This window comes from Lissotriton vulgaris, chromosome 7 (assembly GCF_964263255.1).
Source record: "Lissotriton vulgaris chromosome 7, aLisVul1.2, whole genome shotgun sequence".
NCBI lineage: Eukaryota > Metazoa > Chordata > Amphibia > Caudata > Salamandridae > Lissotriton > Lissotriton vulgaris.
Genome location: NC_141695.1, coordinates 594,209,404 through 594,236,756, shown reverse-complemented (window position 1 = coordinate 594,236,756; position 27,353 = coordinate 594,209,404). Strand labels below are relative to the sequence as shown.

Here is a 27,353-nt window from a genome sequence, read left to right as displayed (position 1 = left end):
TGGTTCATCTACCTGTCTCTAGTTAGTGTGGCCTGTCTTGCCCTCTTCCGCCTATCGGCCTGCCTTACTCTTTTAGCTCTTGCTTCTCTCTATAATATGGTATATCCATCTTGACCTCTGTACCCTGACCTCAGACTGTCTGGTTTGCATGGCCTCTCTGTTTTCTCCACTTAACATGTATTTGGTTAGTTGACACAAGCTATCTTGCTGCTCACTTTCTCCCTTTCTGATAAATATACTGTTACCTCTACCCTTCACTCTCAGATAAGCAATGGTTGGCTGGCCTGCCATGCTCTCCAGTCTCACTGCCCAGCTTGTTCCTGGTAGCTAAGGCCTATCTTGTGCAGTCTTTACCCCTCTTGTGTTTCTCCTTGGCATGCTCATTCTTGTTGCCGCTTGGCCCTAACGTCCCTGGGTGGTACTGCCTCCTGTTTTGTTGCCTACTTATCAGTCTTTGGGTGATATGTGCAGCACTGATTTCTCTCTTCCAAAGTGTTTCTCTGGTTGACCTGGCTTTACTTGCTCGCTATATCCCTCTTCCCTCTGCCCATTCTGTCTCTGTGTGCTATGGTAAACCTTACTCTAGTCTTATGCAAGGCATCTGGCTGTTCTATGTATACTCACACTGACAGCTTGCTCTCATATCGCCTTCGGTATTGCCCCAGGCTGATGCAGCGTGCTTGCAGCAACTCTCTGATGGCCTGGGTGCTGGCCCTCACTGAGCCCCCAAAGTGGAGCTGCACCTTCTCTATCTCCATCCGCATACGAGAGTGAATGCGACGTAGCTGATTGACGCTCTTCTCCAGCTGGGCTGTCTCATAGCGGGTGTGGTAAAGCCCTGACTTCATACTACAATGGTTGAGGGAGTAGAGTGCACAAATCCAGAACAGAAAGGAAGAGAATGGCATAGTTAATGACAGTTGTGAAAGCAAAAGAGCATAAAGCCACCTCTAAGTTCAATATTGCAAGTGTTGCCCCCGATCGTGTGCAAGCCCATGACCAGACCCACACACTCCAATAATGTAAGGAACACCCATAGCAACATACTGGCACTAAAAGTAGTACCATTCAACAAGGGGAACCCAAGGACCACTGGGAACTATAGGAAATAATGGTCCCTAGTAATAATGTGTACAATACTATGTACCCAAAGGCAATTTAAAAGATAAAAAAAAAGATAAGTAAATAAATGAACACCTTTTGTTGAGAAAACATATAGTGGTGTAGTGAGCAAGGGTGCATGAAAATGTGCTTTCTTTTTTGAAGTGACACATTCAGCTAATGAAGCATGAACAAAACGTGTATTAGTTAAACAAGAAGAGCATGGCCAATCAAGAAAAATCCATATATAAAATCATAAAGGGTCTGTGTATTTTAAGGTAGACGACATTTCGTTCCAATTATGGATAGTGGGGTCATCATCAGGACTGAAAGAATTGCAATCGCAAGACAGAGAGGGGCAAATTTACATGAAATGACGAAGTGCAGAGCTGCTGCACATTTCGCAACGCCATGCTACGCCATTTCCAAAACACAGGGTGGGCCGTAATTACAACAACATGGTGCACCCCTGTGTTTTCCCTAGTGCTGGCGGTAAAAATAGATGCCTAGCGCCAACGTAGACACCCTTTCGCCATAGGATGCCTGTGTTACAGGGAATGATTGTTTATGTGCAGGAAGGTGCCTTCCTGCACATAAACAATCAATAATGGCGATTTGTTACTTCTATGTGTGCTGCATAGAAGAAGCAAATCGTCCTTATTTAATGATTGTTTATGTGCAACAAGGGACACCTTCCTGCACATAAACAATAATTAATGGCATTTTGCTCTTTCTATGTGTACTGCAGAATGCAGCCCACATAGAAAAAGCAAAAACAAGGAGAAATAAAACTATTTCTCCTTGTTGCGCGATTCTAACGCCTGCTAGTACATGGCGTTAGTTTTTGGCGCTGCCTCAGGTTTACACCTCCTTGTAAATCTGGCGCAGCGTCAAAAAAGCAATAGGTGTTGCTGTAAAATGCCCACAGCAACACCCATTGCATGCCCCTTTCACACAGATATCTGCGTGAAAGGGTACCATATTTACAAATCGGCGTTGAGCTGCAAAAAGTGGCTTAACTCCACTTTGTAAATATGGTGCAGGACATTGCGCCCCTAGGACAGCAAAAGAAATGGCGTTGCAGTGGTGCAATCCACTTGTAAATATACCCCTGAGAGGCAAGAAGAAGGCAAGCGCCCTAGTATAGGCGATGGGTTTTCTGAATAATGTTTTCCATCAGGGGACAGTAGGAGGGAGCCGGGGTGGACCTGTTGAGAATCGAGACCGAGCAGGTTAAGCTGGATAAGCAGGGCTGTTCCTTACAAAACAGGAGGCTGTTCATAATAAGCCGGAATGGATGTTCACAGTCAGTGCAGGGGCTGCAGTCAGCTAGCCGGAGGATGCAGAAAGTGCATCATTACTTCAATCTATTCCTAGTGGTGAGATGGAGAAATCCGACTGAGTACCGAAGGCACTAAATATAGGTCTACATAATGCAGTATGGTAAGGTACACCAGTGGTAGTGTGTGGGCTGGAAGAACAAACACACTCACTCCATTAAGGCAACTGGCACACACAGCAGTGCACACGTCCCAAGATCTCACATGTGCACCCCAGAGGCGTAGGGGAAACAATATTATAATATAAGACACACTCCCTACACTGAGGGAAGGCACACCTAGAACAATATGTAGGCTCAGGCACCAGGTCTAGTCATTTAATTAAGAAAAAGGATACCTTTGCCAATAATATGTAGCCCAATGAGAAGGCATGTTCCCTCCAATAAGTGAATAAATGCTCCTAGCAAAAAGCTGACCTAAGATCAGGTGATGGCAGACCTGCAGGTGGATAGACCTGAAAATTGTCCATTCAGTTTGGGCCCCTTTGCACCTAAACTGAGCTACATATAGCCCTTTGCTTTACATTCCTAGGATAATCTGCAACCCAAAGGCTAAAACTGGTTTTAGAACTGGCGTGGGGACTATGATTGCTCAGGAACCAATTCTGTTACACACTTGCCATGTAAGGGAGCACTGCTGTCCAAGAGGCCTGTATCTTGAATAAACAAAATGGTTACAAGGTTACTCTACAGGAAGCCTGTATGGAATCTATTCCTGATGCTCCTATAAGTAAGACAGGAGAGAGTACATTGTCTGGTTCCACCCCCTGATTACAGATGTTACGGGTAGAACCTTATTCATACCCTTTTCACATCAGTCCTTTCTGACTCCCTAGCTATTGTTTGTCTTAAGGAAGATGACAACAGTCACATGTGGGTTTGGGGATTTTTGCACTTCAATCTAAGGTAAAGAAGTCAATGGTGCAACAGTCTCAAAGTTGATACTGACAACAAACAGCTGAGTATGACCATACTGAGCATGTTCCCTAACTGGGATGCCAGTATGCTCCAGTGCTTTGGACCATATCCTGAGAAAAACAAAAAGAGGATGTAATGTAAATCAGCCTTTGGTCCTGCTTCTATAGGAACAGTCCAGCTCAAATTCCTGTTCAGAGGGGACGTGGCCTGGCGGTTCAGGATGAACTGTTCCTATTGAGGTTGGACCAAGTTTTCAGTGACCGAGACTGATTAAAGCATTCTGACCATCATGTTATTGATTTTCTTTTACCCTATCAGGAGCTCCATCAAGATGATGCAGTTTAGCTCCACACCTTTCCCCTAGACTCCCATGGATTGAGAAGCATTGGCTACTCTCCAGGAGGATCCCACAAGACAGGGTCTGGTATGCCAGTACACACATGCTGACAGTGGAGATCTCAGCATCTTTTTCATCTGCTGAGGATAAGAGGAATGCTTTTTGTGGCATCTTGCATTAGACTCTGAGTCTGTGGGGGGGCTTGATAACCTAACCTATAGTGTGCTCTCTTTGAGTTATCTTCGGTCAAAAACAATCTTACAGACACATCTACATTCTGAGCAATGAAAGTAAATAGTGAGATTCAGTCCAAACAGTATTACCTTGTATACATTCTCAATTTGAGGGTTGTAGACTATGTGATTGTTAAAAATAACTGCAGTGCTTTTGTTTCTGGCTTTCTACTGACAGGTTCCTGAACCACGCAGAAAGGACCTTCCGCGATTCTACCCTGATGGATACGTTTTTCAACCTGCACCAGAGGTCCTGAAATACCTTTTTCAAAGCATTACCAGGACTGCATCCTTCCCATGCTAAGGGTGGAGTTCTAGACAGAACATGGACTGCCGTAATGTTCTGCACCCATGTGCCTTCCTAAGATTTTTTGGTGAGGGGCTAAGAATGGGACGGGGAGGGCAGTTCTGTGATGTTGCGGGGGGGGGGGTAATTTAAGCAACATCACCACTGGATTTTGATGAGTTGCTTAGGTCCATGTAATCTGGTTCAGGGCATACTAGCAGTCCCTATGATCACCAGGAATCTATGTGTTCTCTAATGTCATGGGTCTCATAAAGCTATATTTATGAAAGTGATTACTTTGAGAAAGTGCTCTACTGCAAACCTGTGTTTGTAAAGAAGTTCCAGAATTCTTTCAGACTACAGAGTTTATTCCAGAATTTATCTGGAAAGAGGATCCATGCTGAGAACAGGTCCGTCATGTTTTCTTCTCTTCATTAGTGGCATGTCTCTGCTCTAGAGAAGGAGCTCATAGATGGGTGGCTGAAGCTAGAAGGCTTTTGTGTCAAGGCAGCAGTGTGAGGACTCCAGATGAACACCATCCTCCCCAATATTGGAAGAGAAATTAATCTTAGAAGGTTAAACACAGGGTCACATTATATATGGGATGAAGAACGCCCTGCCACACTTTATAAGGATTTGCAATTAACAGAGGAGTTCCATGATCACATAGAGGGACAAGGCCGAAAGATGAATCCCTTCATAAGGTTATAGAATGAAAGCTTCATAACCTTTTGATTTGCAATATCCTTATCATATACAGCAGGGGTACTTTATTCCTTCTTCCACATGGTCACACCATTGCCTTTCCCACAAACCACTTAAACCCTTGGTGCGTATCTCTTTCATGTTAAAGAAAGAGCATGTTTGCAAACATGAAGAATAAAAAAAGAATCTCTAGTACCTAATTAAACACATAATATAAGCTGTTAGATATTTGTTGCAAAAAGATTACAATCAGTTTAAGAAAAGGTGTGCAGTAGGTCGGAATGTTTAGAAATATGCAGAAAGAGTCTAACTTTTCTATAATTACCCAAGGAGTGCCTAAAATAAGCATGCTGCCATAAATATCTATTTTCTGCTTGTCACTATACAGGTGGAAAAACAGAACAGAAGAAAGAAAAGTGTTGTTCTTTAAACAACTGCTTTAACCATGTAACGTGACCTGACCAGCCTTTCTCCTCAGCTGCTAGCTCTGGAAGAAGCCATTGTGGCGGCAGAACTCAACTGTAATAGGTAATTTCCTTATAAAAAAGTGACTGGGTGCCTCACAAGTCCCCTATTATAAAGACATCAGAGAGCTTTTTTTTACAGTGTTTGCAGAATCCCATCTATTATACTCTAATACTGAAAATATGGTGAATATGCTTCATGCTTTAAGATATCCAATTAGAGTAAGGATGCTCAAGGGGCTGAGTAATATGAAATGCTGTAAGTAAACAAGCAAATAAACAAACAAATAAATAACACTCGGGAGGCAGAGCTGTATGTTGGAGATAACCATGAAGCCCAAAGGACAGTCAATGATGCTTTAGGTATCCATACGACTCTGGATATAGTTGTGCGAATGGGTGCTGCTCAAACTGGCCACATGACCAGGGAGAGCGAGAGAGCGAGCGAGAGAGAGAGAGAGAGAAATGCTATGGATATGCGTGGCAACTGCTTTAGATACTCATTGGTCTCTTCAGACCTTCAAAGAGAGAGATGTCTGTGGGAATACTGGGCATGGCAGTATTTTCTACACACAGGCCATAGTTGGGCAGATCCCAGTACACTGAATGAACTTTACCAAAACCCCTCTTTTAAAAAAGACTGATGATCATATTGGGTTTCAAACACCAGGCTGGTACAATGCACTACCTCCCTCTTGCATAATTATTGTGAAGTTTAAAACTGGGCACCTGAGGAGCTATATAAGTATTGTCAACCACAGATGTTCGCAGCACTCTTTCCTAGCTCTTGGCGATATCGACCACAGTCTCTCCTTGCAGGCGTCTAATCAAACATGAATACAAACCGGTGCCAGTCATGCCCTGGGCCCTTCCGGCACTTCAAAACATTGAGGTTCCTCGCTGCACCACAGACTGGGAGGATTAGTTCTGTTCCTCGAGCACCGAACAAAGAAACCAACGACCACCTTCTTCTCCAAATATAGAGGTAAGAAGGTATCTTTGCCTAAGGTTCCTTCCATGGAGCAATGGAGTCAAGGAACTAGGGCCCCTTTGGCAGCCCCAACACCAAGTATCGGAGGCAACCAATAACTGGGATCTTTTTTCAACACCTGAGGAAAGAATACCGAAAGGGAGTACAGCCAGTTGTTTGCCTTCGAGCACTGACCAAATGGGATTTATCTAGAGCAGGGAACATTTTTACCCAAAATCTAGGACCAGCTGTGAGCACCCCAGGGCTCCACCTCAAAAAAAGCATAAATAATAAATGTGCATTTGGATCCACGGAGCGAGCAGACACTGAGCTCCTTCCTCACGTGCAAATTCTTGGGCAGTAGCATAACTAACAGCCACCGAATGAAGGAGCTAAGCTCGCACTAGAGTGGCATCCACAGCTTCCACCACAGACTCAGTCTTTTAATATTCCTGTATTCCTACCTCTTGGTTTGCTGCCGGACTTGTTCAAGCTCGTAGACTGTGTAAGGCCGATTGGTGCGATGACATGGTAAACTAGGCATACTGGGGACCGTCATGACTGGCCTGTCCGGAAATGGATAGAACAAAACAGAAAAAATGTCAATTACTCACTGGAGCTCATCCCATATCAACAAACGTTCATGGCTAAGATTCAGGGCCAAGTGGGGCAGAAGGCAGTGAGACGTAAGCAGAGTGAGCCCCAGGAATTTCTCATCTGCCTATGATCACATTTACCTTTTTAAAGCATTCCAGAAATTTAGGAAGGAATTCTTGGTAGGTGTAAACCAATATATATGTGTAGCTTTCACCACCATGAGTGCAGAGAAATCCACACTCAGGAGCATATTACCAACAACTAGCGATAATTATCGCTATGTTGGCTTAGCTGAAATATTCCTATCGCCGCCCTTCACCTGTTTTTATCGCTGAGATACCTTGCTATTATCAAGGTTTATCTCAGAAGCAATAAAAAGCAGGCGAAATGCGTGAATATCGCTGTCAAAGAATGCTCTTAGCCATGTTATCCACCTCTCATTGGATAACATGGCTAAGAACTGGTCAGGGCAGCGTTAGCTTTTGGAGATATTCGTGCTTAGCACGAATATTTCCAAAACTAAGCCATTGTTGGTAATAGGAGATAGTGATATTAGCGACTGTTTTTACAGGCGCTAACATCTTGGCACGCTCACTTTGCATGTCATTACCGATAATTATCGCTGACATGCAAATCGGGCCACAAGATGATCGCTATCTCCTACTAGCTGTCGCTAACTGGTGTTAGCGACAGCTAGGTAATAAGGCGATAAAATTATCCCTGCTGTAGCGGGAAAAAATCCTGCTAAAGCGGCGATAATGGCCCTTGGTAATATGCCCCTCAATTTCTTGTCTGGGAAATGGACATTTGAAAGCGAGTTTTCTCTTGGAAGTTGGGAACACCCACAAACATACATCTGTGGGTATTCCCAAACTCTTCTCCACCCTGGAAAAAGTCAAGAGATTTACTTCAGCAAACTGCTGTAGTAACTCCCCTTCCAGGGTGAGCATGCAACTGATCACCCCCACGTTTGTTGAGGATAGAAGGAAATGGCTTTCTTTGCCTAGAAAAATGCTTTCCCCCAGGGCAAAAAGTCAATTTGCACAGAGAGACCCATTCCGCCTGTGCGGACTTCTCTCCTCTGGAGAAATCCACACTGCGTGAATAGCGGACTTTAAAAACTCGCTTGCCATCTCTTATATCATGCCTGGAAACCTGCACCTGGAGCAGCTTCCCAGGGATTTGAGTGAATATGAAATAAAAGGAAACGTATGCTGAGGTTGAGGCGTAAATGTCTGCCTGTACGTTTTCTTTTATGTTTGTGAATCAGGTCAAATGTATAATTGAGATTTGGCCTGCTTGTCCTGCTTCTTAGTCTTTCAAACCATCCCTTCACTATCAAATAGGGCAAAAAGCTGAGGAGATATCTGGTGAATATAATCGTATAGATTACTCTTAGTTTAAAAACATCTGTTATCGCAGCCTCGTGGTTTCTTGCAAAGTAAGGAAGGCCAAAGACCTTTCTCTGTTATCCCATTCTATATTGTGGTATCAACAGCATGCTAATAAAAACTAAGGAGGGTGATTTAGAGTTTTACAATGAATTGGCAGAGCTCCCGCCACCATTGGATATCGCTGAGATAGCACCCTGCCATCCAAATTCCCACTGGGTCACCGTGGTGGTGACTCTACCATGTCTAGGGCTATGGTAATGCACAGATTTTACCTACCTGGGCCCGCCGAGTGAGACATGGTGGATTTGGGCAGGGAAAACAAACAATGGCAGAGCACAAAGCGAACAAACTTCCTGTTCGTCAGGCCATTGATTTCTTTTGTTTTTCTCAAACTAACAATTTGGGAGTTCGATTGTGAAAAAAAAATGGCAAATGCTGAGCAGGAAAAAAAAGATGCTCACTCCACATTCATTTGTGCTCACAGTGTATCCACTGCAATGTTATATGCACCATTGGTACAGAGATTGCTGTCAGGTAGGTGAGAATCTTTCATTAATGGCAATGGGCTCTTCTGACCTGGCGAACTGGCAGAAAACCCATCAAACTGTAGATCAGCCCCTCAATATCTCCATCCATGCGCAACGTCCTGGAACCAATATTTCAGAGAGCAATACTTAGCCAAAGATAACATCTCATCTTTTTCAAAGCTAAACCCATGTCCATTCCTTACATAAATTCAAGCTAGTCTTCAGAAAAGTGTTTTGAAGTTAAACTCTCAAAAAGCAAATACAAAAATCTTCTTGTTTAAGGACAGACACAGAGCGATGTCAACACGGTACTTTTTAAGGGTGAAATGATGTGATTAGTATCACAAAACATTATTTCACAGGGACTATAAAAATGATGTGCACAATTGAAATCCTCAGAGAGAGATATAGATTTTTGTAAAGAGACATGTTCGAAAATAACATACGATCACTTAGAATGACTTATAATTTGTGTTATTTGAACTGTTAAGCAAAGAACCACAGGGGTTCGAACTTTCAGTATATTGAAGATAATCCTGGCTTTTAAATTTGACGAGTAACATCAAAAAACCTGATCGAACTTTAAAGAATTGAGGAGATTTAAAAAAAAGTTGTTACTAATTTGGAATTAGAAGACACTTATGTGTAACGCTGGCCACTGGGACACAGTCTCCAAGGAAGAAGCTATCCCTGTACTGTCCCCATCTTCGTTATCATCTACTTTGCCTGTTATTTGCAGGGGAATTGGAGCAAAAACAGATAAAGTTTTACCGACCATCACATGAGGTACCAGTTATCCTTCGGCTGAAGCAAAAAACATGGTAAACTGGAATTGAGAAATAACTAAAACTCAGGCAAAATATGCCTTTTCCAAAATATATGACATAGACTGCCGAGCTTGTCTTTTTATGAAGTACCTTTCTCTCAATGTGTGAAAGTATTCTCTTTCCAGGACAGTAAGCACTTAATCAGTGCTCGATCCCTGTTCGAGTACTTTATTAGGTTTTAAAATAAGCAATGAAACATAAGTAACAACAATGTTATTTGCCATTCCAATAAACAGTATTGCTTAGTGCCAATATGCACTGTTGAACTTATGAGATTAAAGTGATAACAATTGCAAGTAGGGAGTATGCAACAATAACAGCGCACTAATAACCCACATTCAGCAATAATGTTCTCTAGGTAGTGACACACACAAGAATAACACCAAGATTCTCACACAACTAAGGAGGTCATTAATATGACTGAAATGAGAAGAATAAGACAAAACAAAAAGTGTAGAATTGGAAATTGTCATTCTTTATCATTTTCTTTTTACATCCAGTTTTACAGTCTTATATGTTGGTCCAGCAGTCTAATGGTTGGGGATAGGAATATCAACTCTCAGAATTCTGAATCACGCCATGCCTAGATATCAAGGCTCATCCAATAGTAGTTGTTTAGTCAGACACAAATGGTTCCAGTTTGTATTGTAGAAATGTTGTAGCTGGTCATTGATCTTGTTACTCAGTCTCTCATGTGAGGCTTTTGTTGCCACCGATTCCGGCCTTTTTTCTGAGTGTCAGGTGCGTTCTCAACTTCCATTGTCTAAGAATACATTATTTTGCATGGTCATCCCTGGTGTATTTTGAGGATTGTGGAATATTGCTTTTACGATTGAGGGGCTGAAGTCTAGGTCGCTGATTGAACACCATATGTACAGCCCTCAAGTCCAATGGAGGTCTATCAGGATATTTGAATGCTAGACCAGATAAAGTAACTCAGAATACTGTGGAATGTCATGCCCGGACACTGTTCAAATGCAGAGGGTAGTCTTGAACACTCTAATCGGTGCTTCAAATGCACGGTAGTTGAGAATATTCTTTCTGAAGAATGCCTGCTACCCTGACTATGCCATTTATGAGTTAGGGGGCTGCTGCGTGGGCAGACCTATGAAAGACTGTCCAAGTCTTAATACACATTTTGCTGTAGCAAGCGACGTAAAATCCAAGCTGGATGCTTGTTTTAATGGGGCCAATCGATTCTAAAGTGAAGGTCAGAGTGGCTGAATTTTATACCAACTACAAAAGGCCTCAAGCAGGGGTGTGTTTTAGCGCCAACCCTTTTCAATTTATTTACCGCTGATTTGCCACCTGCTCTAAAAGCCTGCAATGCGCATGCCCCCTGACTAGGGGGTCAAGCCTCGCCTAGCATATCCTACGCAGATGATGTGGTCCTGGTTAGTCGCACCAAAGTAGGACTACAGCATCTCATCAATACACTGCATAGATACGCTGAAGAGAACCTACTTGAAGTAAATATTGACAAAACGAAAGTACTGTCAATAACTGGGAATAAAAAGTCCCGCTCCTGGCTCCTTGGAACAAAGGTCATCGCGAACAGCTCTGAATATAAATATCTTGGCATTATAGTCGACAAACGAGGCCGCTTCTCAAACCACCTTGAGGCCACAAAGAGAAAAGGTATGCTGATTGCGACAACACTTAGACAACTTAAAATTAAGCTGACTGGTCCCACTCTCCTACCATTGCTTCGTGTTGCCCAAGTTAAAATACAGTCATCCATTACCTATGGCAGCGAAGCACTAAGAGGCACTGACGTGATACTGCTGGACACAATCATTTCAAAAGCGTACAGACTCCTCTTAAATCTGCCACCTTATACCTCACAAGCTCAGATCCGGTTAGAATTTGGATTAACAAAACAACTGTTAGCAAGGAGAGGATCATACATTAAGTGTTGGTACAAAATGAAGAATTCACCGGAGAACACATTGAACCATCAGCTTTGGCAAGAATTGTGCAGCTGCTCCAAAATGCCGGGTAAAAAGTACTCAGAGGAGTCTCTCACTATTACAGGACTAAAAGAACTATGGGAAACCTTACTACCGCTCACACAATTTAAGCATGTAGTAAATCTATACTACTATTATAAAGAGAGAACTGTGACCTTTGAGCCAGGTAAACTCGAAAACTACACCACCAATCCAAACACCCAATACATGTTTGAAAACGTCAGGACAAGCAGAAGGACATAGACTATATAAAAAAAATATATATACCTTATTTAAAAAATGTATGATTAAAAAAAAAAGTAGTCCCTTGGAAGTAGCGCCGGCCGGCCGCGACGTGCGTGCTGACATCAGCAGCGCAGGGAGGAGCGGCGTACAGGAGCCCGAGGAACAGCGGTGGACATGAGCGCGGGGAGGAGCTGCACTCTGCTGCGCCACTCCTGCTGCGATGCTGCCCCCAGCCCCCTCCTGCCCCGGGCAACGCCGGGGCGGGCTGCTAGTAAGAGTATAAAGAGACTCTCTTTTATAGAGGACAAAGCCACCTTTGCCCAAAGGTGCCACGCCTGGATGGTTCTAAGTACATTTAAATCACCCGGGTTACAGGCTTACTTTGGACTGGGGTATTGCAGGAAATCAAAAGAAGCCTTTTTAAAACACAGGTTAGGAATCTTACCAGCCATCCCACATCTACAACCATGGCTGAGAAGGAACTGTGGGACAACATGCAGGCTATGCCGTGCAGGGTAAGAAGACATCGAACATTTGCTTTGCTCCTGCTCGAAGTTAAAAGAGGAAAGAGTAGCTCTCCTAAAAACAACTTTTAACGAACATAGAATACACACACAGAGACAAGCAGTCCTCGCATGCTTCGATCCAAGACTTCCGTCACTAAATGGAAGTTCATAAAATTCCTGAAATTAGTGGTGCTTAAACTAACAAACCAAGATGTCAGTGGCCCAGACAAAATATAAGGAACCATGAACATTCCTCAAACCCTTATTTTATAACTACTGTATTTTCTAATAATTAAGATCTCTCTTTTAAGACTTTTTACTGATGAAATACGCATTCAAATGTATTTTTGTAAAGGTTTTAATTAATCAGAAACAATACATTTTTGCTTACTTACTTACTTATATTGTATTTGTATCGTATTGATGCAGGAAATTGGAAACAATACCTGAAGCAATATAATTTGAACACCTTATGCTTGGAAAAGAGAACAATGTTATCATGTTCTATTTAAAAAATAAAACTGGAGGTAGGCAGAAAATCAATCACAAATAATTCTACACCCATAGACTTTTGAAAAGACACTACAAGGTGAAAAATGGCAGAGGCCTGCTTACTTAAACACTGAAAATATCGGTTTCCAACCACAGGAAGCTGGAGGAGTAAAGGTGACTTGTGATTCTTTATCGGATCTGTCACAAATGGATGTGGGGGAAAGGGCATCTCTGCCTGAGTAAACAGGCCAGGTTTTTTAGAACCAAAGTTTGTACACTGCACCCTGCATCTTTACCTTGTATATCACAGGAGATTCATTATGAAATTTAACAATCCTGATTTTCTTCTCCGTAATGTACAGTTCAGAATAAAAGAATGCACGCTCTAAAAGAACAGAAACTGTTATAGTTGCCAAACAACATCCACTTAAGTTCTTTGTTTACTCTGCAGCATAAAGCTGCCTTCGAATTAAGAGATTTTACTGGCTATGGCGCAGGGGGAGCTGCAATCAGTCTCCACTTCAGGCTGCCTTCACCCGCAGGCCCGAGCAGGGCCTCCACGCACTTCTCCACTCAGAGTGTTACGGCTGCTGTGGATCTTCGCCACTCTGATCTGTCGATTCAGGGGATCAGCGCTGATCGATTCCAATGTTTCTCGGCAGTTTGCAGCTGCTTTTTGCAGGATTTAGTAGGATATACGGGCGATCGGACTGGGAGCTTGAGAGGCTCACGTCCTGTTGGCCATGTTGCTTGGTCACGCCCTTGTGCTCCTCATTCTTAAAGGGATGCAATTCCTAGAACACTGGATCCGCAGCCAACTGCAGCCCAAGGGATTGTCAGACATGTTTGTGGTAGGGAGAGTCCAAAGGGCCATGGTCCCACCCCTGGGGGCGCAGCCCCTAGAAATCATAGCCAAAATCCTCAACTAACAGGACAGAGATTGAATCCTGTAGGCAGCACGGGAGCACCAGAATCTCCCGTTAAAAAGCAATATGGTCACAGTGTACCAGGCTATACCAAGCAAGTCCAAGAACTTTGAAAATCCCACTTAGGGGTAAATCGCAAACTACGAGAACTGAATTTACAATATATTCTCCTGTACCCTCCCAAACTAAAGGTGACAGTGGGGGGCAAAGCACACTCCTTTGACTCCCCAGAGGACGTGTGGGATTGGCTGGAGATCCAGGAAGATGGGTTGCAGCCCAGCGAGCCGCGATGGCAAAGGAGAAGAAGGGGAACAAGACCAGTCAAAGGCCCTAGACAACAGAAAGGTTGAGTGGAAGTACAGGACACGGCTGAGCCCATGCAGTGGAGGATAATGGTGGATGAGGACGGGTCACTACAGCTGGACGCCCCTGAAGATGAAGACATGGCAAATAATTCTTGGTAGCCACTCCCGCTGGGTTGAGAGAGGAGGCTCCAAACCTGAGACTGACAATAGACACTATGTCTGAGACGCTGATGGAAGTGACTCCTGAGGGGGAGAGGGACTAGGGGATGAACAAAAGTCCTGGTAACGTGGGTTGCAGCCCAAACCCTGCATAGATGTACGGTAAAAATGCATAATGATTTTGCTGTGTACTGAGAATTCAGCCGAATGCTTGCTCAGGGAGATGGGGTGGAGGTTGGGTTGTTTGTTTAAGTGATTGGACATGGATGGGAATGTCCCGAAACTGATATAGATGCATAGGAGGGGTTTCAACCCCAGAGCGGTAATATGACTGCCGAAAAGTAAGGGTGGGTGGACTGGGGAAAAATATTTATTTGTTGCCACTGTTGGGCTGATTGGGATGCTGTGCATGTCCTGGCACGAGCGGAGGGTTGGCAGTATCGTCTGTGATATTAGCGGAGTACTGTCCGTGTGTGAGGGGGTGGGTTAGTTTCGGTCATTTTTTATGGACCAATGTAAGTTGGGTTACGAGAATGGGTTGATGCACGCGAGCTGTAATCCTAGGGACACAGTCAGGCAGAAAACAAAAACAAGAGAATATGGCCCGGGAGGTAAAGTTCCTTAGCTGGAATGTCAGAGAGTTGGGTTCCTGCACTAAACAACATAGAGTTCTTTCATTTCTTAAAAGGCACAATGTAACGTTTGCATGCCTGCAGGAGAGACATGCAAACGTTAATGTCCAATAGATTATATATTCACCCAGGCATGGAACTATGTTCTGGTAAAAAAGTTCCATGTAATTAAGCGCAGGGATAGCGACCACAATGCCCTGTTTTGTGAAATTGTAGGTGGGTCATTAAGTAAACGTGAAAAGGTGATCACCCAAAATGTGGAATATCCTAAGCGCATAACTACAAGATTGACGGATGAGTATGTTGAGAAATTGGCATGTTTTCAACAAAACATATTGAAGGATAAAATCGAAGGGCATCAGGTAGCATGGTACGAGGATACAATAGTACAGGCGGTGCAGTGTCTAAGAGTATATCTAAAAGATAAGAAAGACGCCAAGGTAAAAACAAAGCCCAATAAAGGGAAGCCCAGGTGGTTCAATCAAGAATGCCAGAGTAAAAAAAGTGAGATACGGAGAATAGAACGACGCCAGAGGAATAGTTATGACCTAGGGAACTTGGAACTCCTACTCGGACTTAAGAAAGAATATAAATATTTAGTAAGGAAGCAGAAAATGATCTTTAAAGAAGAATGTTGGGCAAACCTTTTAGAGACAATAGAAAATAAAAACATAAAAGGGTTCTGGAGGCTGATACAGGATGCTACAGAAAGGGCACCGGGTACGATGAGTTGTGTTGTGGAAGAAGCAGCTTGGGTAAATTACCTAAGTAACCTATATAGTGCTAAAAGGACCCCGGAAATCATGAAGAATAAATCAGCTTGGTCAGGGAGCGTAGAAGGATTAAAATCAGAATTTGCAGTACAGAAAGTAAAAGAAACCATTAAAAAGCTGAATCTATCACGTGCTGCAGGTCCAGATAATCTTCCCGCCGTTTTAATTAAAACTCAGATAGATTGGTGGGCAGGATTTTTTTCTCACATGTTTGCAGCAATCCTGGACTCAGGTCATATTCCTAAATCCTGGAGAGGGGCCATAATTAGACCCTTGCATAAAAAGGGGGAAAAGAAGGAACCTAAGAACTACAGGCTGATCAACTTGCTGGATATTGGCGAAATGATTTTCTCAAAAATTATCCTTGGCAGGTTAAAGGAGTGGGCGGAGCGGCAGTCAATAGTCCCAATAGAGCAGGGTGGCTTCAAGGAAGGGCACTCTACTGTTGATCACTGCTTTGCACTGTGGGCTGTAGCGAGGAAGTCCATGGAGCAGCAGGGCAAATTGTTTTGTTGCTTTGTTGACTTTCGCGCTGCTTTTGATTTGGTGGATAGGGACTGTCTGTGGGAGACATTGAGAAATTTTAAGGTTCCTGCCGACCTTTTGTGGTTAATCCAAGAACTGCACAGCCAAAATTGGGCACAAGTAATCAAGGATACCTCTGGCGGCCTTACAACGGAAATACAGATATATAATGGGTTGAGGCAAGGCTGCGTTTTGGCACCGTTGCTCTTTGCCATATTTTTAGCAGACTTGCCTCCTCTCCTGGGCACAGCCAGAGGTGCAAGCCCAAAAATAAATGGTAAGCACCTGTCCTGTCTGTTGTACGCGGACAACCTTGTAATAATGGACCAAACAGAGGTGGGGCTTCAGAGGAAGTCAAATGTATTTAATGAATATTGCATTACAAAGCGTCTTACAGTAAACATGGATAAAACAAAAATGTTATGCTTCGGGATGAAGTGTACGAAGTTTAGCTGGTACTTGGGCCAAACTAAATTAGATACTGTAAGCGAATATAAATACCTCGGAATATGGTTTACAAGGTCCCTGAGGTGGGAAACCCACTTGGAAGCTCAGAAATTAAAAGCGCATTTAGCGGTATGTGGGCTGAAAAGATTCAACCATAGCTATGGCGATATGTCACACAAACCTCTATTGACTGCCTTTAAGGCTATGGTTCCTCCGCAATTCCAATATGGGGCAGAAGTAATCTGCATTGACGGGAAAAGCTCTTGGGATAAAGAGGAGGGAAAATGTTTAAAATCCCTTCTGTCTCTTCCTGGGTCGGTAATGGTCAAGGCAGTTAGATTGGAAGTAGGCCTAACCGCATGGAATGTCCAGGTGCAGATGAGTCTCCTTAGATTTTGGAATCGACTGGGACAGGGGGAAGTTATGAAGGTGTCACAATGGTGTATGAAAGAAATCCAGACCAGTGAGTTAAAGTGGGCCATGGTAACAAGAAGTAAACTCCGGGCCATTTGTGACCACCTGAATGTGAACATTGACCCTCTGACACTCCAAACTAATGTAATAAAGAGCGTACTAAAAGCACAGGGAAAAGAAATTTCAAGGGGCACAGACCAAGAGTATTTGAGAAAGAAAGACTCCGTGAAATTTATGAGCCCAGGTTGGGAGAAAGACTTAAGTTTTCCATATATAGATTTGCTACCAAACCGTTGGTTAAGGATAGAAGTTCTTAAGTTAAGAAAAGGTATTAACCCGATATTTTTAAATAGTGCAATTAAATCAGCTTTAACGCATCCTGATGGCAAATGTGTGTGTAAGTTAGGAATGAAATGTAATATTTTGCACATTTTATTGGATTGTGATATGTTTTTAAATTTACGTAAACAGTTCCTTCGTCCGATATTTTTAAAATACGATTTTGAGGTGCGTTCTCAAGCACGGGAGCTTCTAGTTACTATGGAAAATTTAGACATCGCGATAGCCATCAGGAAATTTATGCAGGGTGTTTATAAGTTCCTGGTTTGGCAGGAGGCTCAAAAACAGCAAATAGCTTTATAATCCAAATAAACCCTCGTTTTAAACTGTATAAAGGTAGTTTTTAGGATAAATTGACTTTTTAATGATATGAATATGAAATTGTGATACGTTGATTTTATATGACAAAGTAGGAGTTGGCAAATTTTGAAGAGAAAAAAAACACAACTCACATTTCACCTCATAAATCTGCAGGCTCTGGGCTGGTCCTTTACGCTGAGTAGGTACTCATCTTCATTGTCAATAAAACATTTTTATCCTCAATACATTCAAGAGATTATCCTGTGGGTTGAATTTCCTTTATTTCAAGAACAAAAGACATGACCAGCCCGAGTGAACTCCCAACTAAAAGGAAGAACCTCACCACTATAACATTTTAGTTCTACATTCTGCAGTAATAATTTACTATGTACAACAGATATCCTCTCGGAGAGGCTCAGTAGTGAATCCACTTTTGAGCGGCATATTCGAGATATTCGGGTTGGTTATTCCCCATTTGCCCCTAATTTGATTGTTAGACTGAAAATGAGATCTGCAAACATGTTAAACACATGGCCAGAACTAAGGTAGTGCTCAGACATCTTTGAAATTATATTATGCCATGCCTGCTAAAGTTTAATCGCACAACTACTGTACAGCGAGGATAGAAAAATCATTCACCTACCCTGGAGGAACCAACTTGGCATTGTGGTTCAAGGGAAAGACATGTTTGAGGGAGCTCAGGATGACTTTATTCAGAAAATGTTAGTCATTGCATTTCCCCTTATTCTGTGACTTGTCTTCACTTCGATCATGCTGAGCTCCTGGTCTGGCTATCGCAGTTACCTTTGTCATTATGATTAACATTGGAAAGACCTGGTTATCTTGTTTCGTTTATGGAACCAATAGTAGTTGCAATCATTTGTAGATGATGTAAAGAAAATATTTCCCCCAGCAAGATAACCAGCACTATCTTGGAAACTTAATATACTATTATCCAAAATCTTGGGCCGCCTTTTGAGCCGGTGATCAGCAGGGATATGAAGTTTTAGTGTAAAAGATTAGGCTTATTGTTGTTATAACGTCTGTGGAGGTGAGTGAGTGATTTGTTTGCTTTGTCAATGTGTGAGGACAAATGTTTCTTTACTGAGATTATTTATGACTTTATTGTTGTTGTTATTGTGGATTCTTTTTCCAGAGAGACTTGGCAGGGCGGCATTTTAAGATGATCTACAGTTAGACACTGTTATCCCAAGAAGAATATGCTGTCGAAGACAAGATGCCTAAAACAAATGTTGGCCTGGACCTAACCATGTATCTTTTTTGGGCTTAATAATAGACCAGGGATCTAGCCATGTAGTGTTCGGGAGTGCTGTACATAGTAGCGAGAATACACCAAGGATATGTATCCCATGTATAAACAAGCACTGGCGTTGCCAATAGGTCTCGCAGTAGGAAAGTTGGAGCTATTGGTTTTGTAAATGACAAAGCCCTTTATGTTTTTAAAATGAAAAAAAAATAAAAGGCATTGTTATTTGCAATGGTAATGGCTCCAACTTTCCTACTGCGAGACCTATTGGCAACGTGAGTGGTGTAGCGTGTGTGAGTGGCGTTGCGTGTGTCATTGGCGTTGCGTGTGTGATTGGCGTTGCGTGTGTGAGTGGCGTTGCCTGTGTGATTGGCGTTGCGTGTGTGAGTGGGGTTGCCTGTGTGAGTGTTGTTCCGTGTGTGATTTGTGTTGCGTGTGTGAGTGGCGTTGCATGTGTGAGTGGCGTTGCATGTGTGAGTTGTGTTGCGTGGATGAGTGGCGTTGCGTGTGTGAGTGGCGTGTGAGTGAGTTGCGTTGCATTGAGTGAGTGGCGTTGCATGTGTGAGTCGCGTTGCATGTGTCAGTGGCGTAGCATGTGTGAGTGGCGTTGCGTGTGTAAGTGGCGTTGCGTGTGTGAGTGGCGTTGCGTGGGTGAGTGGCATTGCGTGGGTGAGTGGCGTTGCGTGGGTGAGTGGCGTTGCGTGGGTGAGTGGCGTTGCATGGGTGAGTGGCAAGTTGGAAGTTCGGTGGTATTATATTTACATAAGGCAGAGTGAAGTTCCCTCCTAATTCTGGCATATAAACATATATTCCCAGCATAGGTTTTATTTGAAATGCAGTGCTACGATGAATGAGCGCCAGGTCTGCTGGTGTTTCGAAAACACTGGCTGATTGAGTCTTGGTGTCAAAAACAACTGTGTAAGATGCTAATAATTTAATTCACTTGTGGTGGGTGCTGCACAGATGATGAGACAACAACAAATACACGTCTGCGAAGAATAAAGCTCTAGAAAGACCCTGAAAAGAGAGGCGGCCCTGAGTCAGCTTCTTCAGCACAGCAAAGGACAGTTGACTTCCCCACACTGGCAGATCTTCAGGCACCGCCGACTAAGGGGTCATTCAGCTGCTGCTGCAGGATTATACGAAAGACATCACTGCCTGCTTCAGAATACTACCAGGGAGCCCTTGGACTCGGATCTCTCTTTGGAGAAATCAAAGGCACAAACTGATCTCGGTGAAACATCCTTGGCGTTCACGAGAACAAGATGAAATCGAGTCAGAGACCTTGGGGAAAACAAGCTCTTGGCATTGCTAAGATTAGGGGGGGGGGGAGGAGAAATGCGGCTCGGGAGCAAATGGTAACGAGTGCGTGAATGGGAAGAGCCGTGGGAGGTGGGAGGGGAAGTCGGAAAGTGCGAAGTGCAGACGGGGGGCGGGGTGTGGAGCCTTTGAAGTGTGTGTGGCTTTCATGTGGAGTTCTGGGTGGGGGTGCAGCCTGCGTGAGGAGGTGGTTGGTGTGGTTGATGCATAGATACCGGCCTCTATCTGGTTGGTAGGTGTGCGGGCAGGTGCAGGTGTCATGAAATCGTATGTGGCCGTGTCCCTGCCTACCTACTCTGGAAATCGGAATGGCCCTAGGGTGGGGGAGTGTGGGCCTGGAGGGGTTTGCCGGTGATGAGCAGATGAGTCACTGCTGTGGATGAGCTGTGCCAGCGTCCCGGAGATAAGCATTAACCCTTCACTGCCCAGGGCTGCACGAGGAGGATACTGCCAGTGGCGGGAGGCTTGCTTTGGGGCTGGAAGTTTGTCAGTTCATGGAAGCCAGGAAGGCCTGTATGCTGTTAGAAATGTGGAGACCCTTGTATCGTATAGTGCTGTGCCTAGAATCAAAAGCCACAATCTGCATTAGAGAACACGTCTGTTGACTCTGCATACAGCAACAGCCGGTAAAACAATCCATTGCCTATCGGTAGAGTTACCTCACGACAATGCAAGTATGGAAGAAGTAGGGAGGTGTTACTCTTTTTGTCAAATACTGGGCAAAAGCTGAGCCAGAGCTCTGCAGGCCATGAAAGTATTACCTTTCATAGCTTGTTCTAATGTTCTTCATTCAGCACAGTGCACATTTCACTGCCTTCTCTGCTGCCGTCATCGGTACAAAAATTAACTGGATCAATTGGCAGCTGGTCTTTTGATCTGTTTTTGGAATTGTTTGGAAATAATACGAAATTCTGTTTTGCACGTTTTGTTTCGCTTCTCGGTCAGCACACTTACATTTCTTGCTGCTTAAACCTACTGAAAATCGGAGTAAATTGCACATGGGATGCAGTTTGCACACGGGAAAATACCACATGTGCAATATGCATTAGGGCAAATACTGTCTGACTTGGGACCCCGCTTGAAGTGCAAACGCGAGTGTGTACCAGTACAGAATTACAACAAGAGGCTTACGTCTCAGCCCTCGTCAAATTGAGGGGATGTGCTGGTGTGGGAGGGGGGAGGTGCTGGTGTGGGAGGAGTGCTGTTAGGGCAAGGCTGTGTTTGCGGGGAGAGAGAGTGGAGGTGCTGGTGTGGGAGGGGGGAGGTGCTGGTGTGGGAGGAGTGCTGTTAGGGCAAGGCTGTGTTTGCGGGGAGAGAGAGGGGAGGTGCTGGTGTGGGAGGAGTGCTGTTAGGGCAAGGCTGTGTTTGCGGGGAGAGTGAGGGGAGGTGCTGGTGTGGGAGGGGGGAGGTGCTGGTATGGGAGGAGTGCTGCTAGGGCAAGGCTGTGTTTGCGGTGAGAGAGAGGGGAGGTGCTGGTGTGGGAGGGGGGAGTTGCTGGTGTGGGAGGAGTGCTGCTAGGGGAGGAGAAGCCTGATGCTGGATGGGGGCGGGAGAGCCTGGGAATGCGAGAGGCTGGGCTTGCATGCGATGCGCGTGCATGTACACGAGAACTGCATGAAAACCGCGGGGCTGAAAGCCCTTTGGTTTCACGATGTTTTCGCCACTTGAATTCTCGCTCCGCTCGATGCGCTTGCGCACATCGATAGGTCGCGAGACCTAAAAACTAGCAAGTTGACAATAAGAGTTCAATCCAGCATAAGGGAGAAAACATGAACAATGTATAATTTCAGATGATTAGGAGTCAGAAGATTTTAAAAAGATGGGTTTTGAAATATTTATTGAACTGCACCAATGAGGAAGAAAGTCTGAGGTACAAAGTGAGGACATTTCAGAGTCTCGTTCCATATTTAGAAAAAGCCTGTTAGTGTGTGTGTTCTTTAGAAGACTTTTAGATTTCCAACCTGGCAGAGGGTCTAGGCAGGGTTTTTTTCTTAAAGTAGTTGTGTTTCTCATTCAAACTCCATTCCATTTATTAAGGGTGAGGTTTCATCTTGCATAGCTTGAGGCCTCTTGTTATATACAGATTTTCGACGGTTTTTCTTCACTTGATCAAGAATACACAAAGATCTGCAGCTCGCTAAGTTTTCTCAGTTTTAAGAAACGTTTTGGCAACAGGAAGCCCCTACCAAACATCTGGCCTACAAGATAAGGCTGAGGCGGAGACTTCTGAAGCAAAGACAGGAACAAACTAGTCATAGCGCTGACCCATCCATTAAAAAATTTTGAATCACTGACCAAAAAAAGAACAATGACTATTATGGCTCCATCATCCCTATGGTCACTGCAGTAGTTCCTTTTCATACACGCCTGCAGGGGCCATAACTTTTGAACGTTTATATTAGAGATTGACAATTTCATGTTTAATGCTTCATTTTGATCGTATGTTATTTCTCTTGTATTCTGAACACATTCTTTTCTTTTACTTTTTTCATTCTGTATATGCATGTCTATTGACTTTGGTAACACCTTCTACTGTATGTGGATTCAATCGTCTCACGCCTTCCGATGGAGCTTAGGCGTTGAGCGCTTGATTATTGCTACTTCCAGTGAGCCAAGAAAGCGCGAACATTCGAAGCACATGCACAACCACCTAAATCCCCGCTAAGTACTCCCCACTTGTTACAACTTCCTGAGGAACGGTCTAGCACAGTGGATGAACTATTTGCAACATTTTATTAGGCAAAAACATATGACTTTTTAAATTAATTTAATCTCAGAATTCCATCAATAAAGCTTACACTTTTCTTGTCATTTTGAAAGTGTTGCCAAATGCATTTGTACAGCTTAAGAGTACTTCAAGGGGGGATTCAAGTTAGGTGCTAGTGCATTACAGCTTTAAAGCACTAACCTCAGCTATCTCAGAAAAATGAAACCATTCATTGAGAACCTTGACCTCAAAACTGCAGTTCAGACTTTAGTAATTTCGAGGTTGGAGTACAGATGTACCACCCTCTTGGGGCTTCCCAAAATCTCAACAGCCCATTTAAAAGCCTGTCTCAATGCAGCAGCAAGACTCCTAACAGGATCTAGGAAATTTGACCACTTATCGCCACACCTGAAGGCGCTCAACACACTACCCTTTGAAGCTAGAATCCACCTAAAGATGGCTTGCATCACTCCTAAAGCGCTACACCACAATATCCCCCAGTACCTATTCCTAAAACGTACCTTATCGGGAGGAAACAGACACTCTAGGAGCGCCGACAATCTACTGCTATAACTCTCTCGTTTCAGCAAGAAAAAACTTGACAGAGTATTCACCGGAGCAGCACCAAGAATATGGAATTCGCTACCTCCGTGCATCAGAAAAATCTCTTTTACTCCACTATTCAAAAGGGAAGCAAAATCATTCCCGATGAGCAAATTCCTCCCTTAATTCCACAAGGCATCGAACCAGTCTATGACTTCAAACTTGTTTCCTCACTCCCCTAAATGACTCCCTCACCTCTATGACGTATGCATACTCAAACTAGTTCCTACTGCTCCATTTTCATTGCTGCTACCTACCGAACCTTGTTAGAAATATTTTCGATACTTTGTCTGCTCTGTTGGTTTGCTAAATGTTCTATACTTACTCTGCTTCCCTGTGAAGCGCTCTGATACCCTACCCTGGGTCTTGCTCGCGCTATAGAAAACTCTCAAAATAAATAAATAAGTGGCTTCTGATGCTGAACCAGTCATTGGCTGCATTCTGTTTTTTTGGAATGCCACTCTGGGGTAGAAAGTGTAACGGAAAAACCAAAAACTCCGGGGGGGGGGGGGGGGGGGGGCAGGGGAAGGGGGGATGGGGAGCATGTCAATCTGTAACAAGTTCACACTGCAAAGGAATGGTATATTTCAGAAACATTACTTTTGCTGCATGGTATATGTTACAGATTGGCATGCAACCCACCCATCCTATCCAAGAGGTAAAGTCAATCAATCATGTTTTGTAAAGTGCAACTACTCACCCTTGAGGGTCTCAAGGCGCTGTGGGGGGGGGCTTCATTGAGTGCTGGGGTCACCCGAAAAGCCAGATCTTGAGGTCCTTCCTCAACTGGGGCAATGTGGGAGATTGCCGTAGGTGGAGGGGGAGTGTGTTCCAGGCTTTGGCTGCGAGGTAGGAGAAGAAATTTCCACCCGTTTTAGTCTTGCTGATATGTGGGAAGGTGGCCAGTGAGAGCTGGACTGATCGGCGGTGTCTTTTGTGTGCGTGGAAGGAGAGCTGGCTGTTCAGGTATGGGGGTCCGGTGTTGTGAAGGACCTTGCATGAGGAGTTTGAAGGTTATTGCGGAGGTGTTGGGTGATATGACTGTGACAGGGATGTCGAGGATCAGACTAGTTGCAGCCTTCTTGTAAGTCTGGAGTTTGCAAAGGAGTTTCTTGTTTCTGGTGTAGAAAGCGTTGCCGTCGTCCAGTCTGCTGCTGAAGAGTGCGTGCGTGGATTTGGTTGGGATCCATCTGAAGGTCTTTCAAAGCATGTGGAGGGTGCTGAAGCAGGTCAATGAGACAGTGTAGATCTGGCTGTTCATAGTGAGCGATGAGTCTAGTATGATGGCGAGGTTTAGTTTGTGGTCCGTCAGGGAGCGAGGATTTAAGAGGGCAGAGGGCCACCAAGAGCCATTCCGTGGGGAGGGGGTAGTGCCAGATGAGGACTTCTGTCTTTTCTGAGTTGAGTTTCAGGCAGAGGTTCTTTCATCCAGGTGGCGACAGCTTTCATCACTTCTTGGAAGTTGTGTCTGGTGATGTTAGGTTTGTTGGTGAGGGAGAGGATCATCTGGGTGTCGTCGGCGTATGAGACAATGTTGAGGCCGTGATTCCTGACGATGGTTGTGAGGGGGGCCATGTAGATGTTGATGAGGGTGGGGCTGAGGGAGGAGGCCTGGGGCACTTCACAGTTGGTCTGTGTCGGTTCCAAGAGGTAGGGAGGGAGTCTGACCTGCTGAGTTCTGCCGGTGAGAAAGGAGCAGATCCAGTCGAGGGCCTTGTCATCAATGCCGGCATCATGAAGTCTGGTGGCTAGGGTGTGGTAAGGGATGGTGTTGAATGCAGCAGAGAGGTCCAGGAGGATGAGGGCTGCCGTTTTGCCCCGGTTGAAAAGGGAGAGTATGTCATCGGTGGCGACAAATAGGGCGGTCTCTGTGCTGTAATTGCTTTGGAATCCGGATTTGGAGATGTCCAAGATGTTAGCTTCAATGAAGTTTGCTAGCTGGGTTTCGACGGTCTTTTTGAGGACCTTGGCTGCAAAGGGAAGCAGGGAGATGGACCTGAAGTTGTTGAGGTCAGTCGGTCTGTGGAGGGCGTCTTCAGGAGGGGGTTGACTTCAAAGTGTTTCCAGTCATCGGGGAAGGTGGCGGTCTCAAAGGAGCAGTTGACTGTCCAATGTAGTTCGGGTGCGATGGCTGAGGAGGCTCTGTGGAAAATGTGGTGTGAGCAGGGTTCTGAGGGTGTTCCAGAGTGGATGCTTTTCATGGTCTTCAAGGCGTTTTCTGTTGTGAGAGGTATCCATTTGAGCAGGGTCTGTTGGGTAGCATCGCATGAGGGGGGAGCTGGAGCAGAGAGGTGTTCTTGGTGTCAAGTTGTCGTAGATTATCTTGATCTTGTGGTGGAAGAAGGTGCTGAGTCTGTTGCATAGTTCTTGGGAGGGTGGGATGTTTGTTGTTTTGCTGCAGGGTTCGGAAAATTCTTTAATGATGGAGAAGAGTTCTTTGGTGTTGAGTGTGTTGGTGAGAATTCTATCTTGAAGGGATTTCTTCAGTTTGGATTTGATGAGATGGCGGTGTGCGTTGGTGGCTGCTTTGTAGGTGGCGCATGTGTCTGGGGTTTTTGTTTTTCCTTCCTGTCTTTTCGAGTCGTCTGCAGGAGTGTCTGGATTCTTGGAGTGCAGGGGTGAATCAACTTGCTTTTGTGATGTGTCTTCCGATGGCTTTCTTGTGGGGGCAAGTGTGTTTGTGATCCAGGGTTGGAGGTTGCATGCTGCGGTGTTTGTGTTTGATGTAGTAGGTGGTGGGGGGCTGACGAGGGCAGAGCTGAGCTGGTCTTCGGTGACTTGGCTCCAGCTTCAGCAGGGAGGCAGTGGGCGTGCTTATGTACGGTGTTTTTTTTAAGGAGAAGTGGAAGCAGTGGTGATCTGTTCAGAGGAGTTTTGTGGTGTGGCTGTAGGAGATGCTGTTTACTCCTGTGAAGAAGGAGTTGATTGTGTGTCCTGTGTGTGCGTAGGGCTGTGACTAGTTGTTTCAGTCCTATGTTGGCACAGTTCTCTAGGAGGGAAGTGGTGTTTGAGTAGTCGTGATTATCCAGGTGAAGGTTTAGGTCTCTGAGTAGGATGTAGTCTGTGGATGTGAGTGCATGGGGTCCAATGAGGTAGGTTGTGGCGTCAGTAAAGGCAGTGTGGGGGCAGTAGACGAGGGTTCCGCAGAGAGTCGTTTTGGATTGGTCTGGATCTGGAAGTGTCGCCTGGGAGGGTGACAAGTGGGCTCATCTCACTTGATGAAGAAAAACAAAAATGTGATAGGTGGAATGCTAGAATTAATCTTGGTCACTGGTAATTACTCAAGTTGCCTTCCAGTCCATCATTTTGTGCCCACTGTACTACTTCAGACAACGGTCATCCATGTGTATATCAGACCTGGCCCTGTTCCAGCGAAGCAATCCACCCAACACTGACCAGTGACTAAGACTGGCTATTTGGGCCTCACAACAAATAATGGATTTAATTGGAGATCCATTAGGTGGGCCAGGGGGTGCAATGAGTAAAACAATCTTGGGTACTCTTATTAAAATTCAAAGACTAGGAAGATCATTAGAAACTATTAACAACACATTTTGCCAAGTTAACCCTTAATCTACCACATGGCTCTTCAATCTGGGTGCAGAATCTCTTCCTTTGGCTCATCGAGATTGAGTGGGCAATAGGCCATAGGCTTGCACAGCTCAGTGCCAGTCCAAGCTATCAGACTGGGCCTGGGCTACTGTTCCATCAAGGCCTATTCGAAACAGGCAGCATGTGCCTCTTG

The 27,353-nt window shown here is 44.5% G+C and overlaps 1 protein-coding gene across 1 annotated transcript in view; it reads right to left on the bottom strand.

Annotated features, from left to right (window-relative positions):
• The window catches only part of QRICH2 (glutamine rich 2), a 433,653-nt gene that overhangs the window by 81,128 nt on the left and 325,172 nt on the right, over nucleotides 1–27,353 (bottom strand). The window contains exons 15-16 of the mRNA XM_086930698.1: nucleotides 6,818–6,919; nucleotides 625–849 (exon numbers count right to left, since the gene is read on the bottom strand). Of these exons, the coding sequence (XP_086786824.1) occupies nucleotides 625–849; nucleotides 6,818–6,919 (327 nt within the window). The remainder of the gene's footprint in view (nucleotides 1–624; nucleotides 850–6,817; nucleotides 6,920–27,353) is intronic.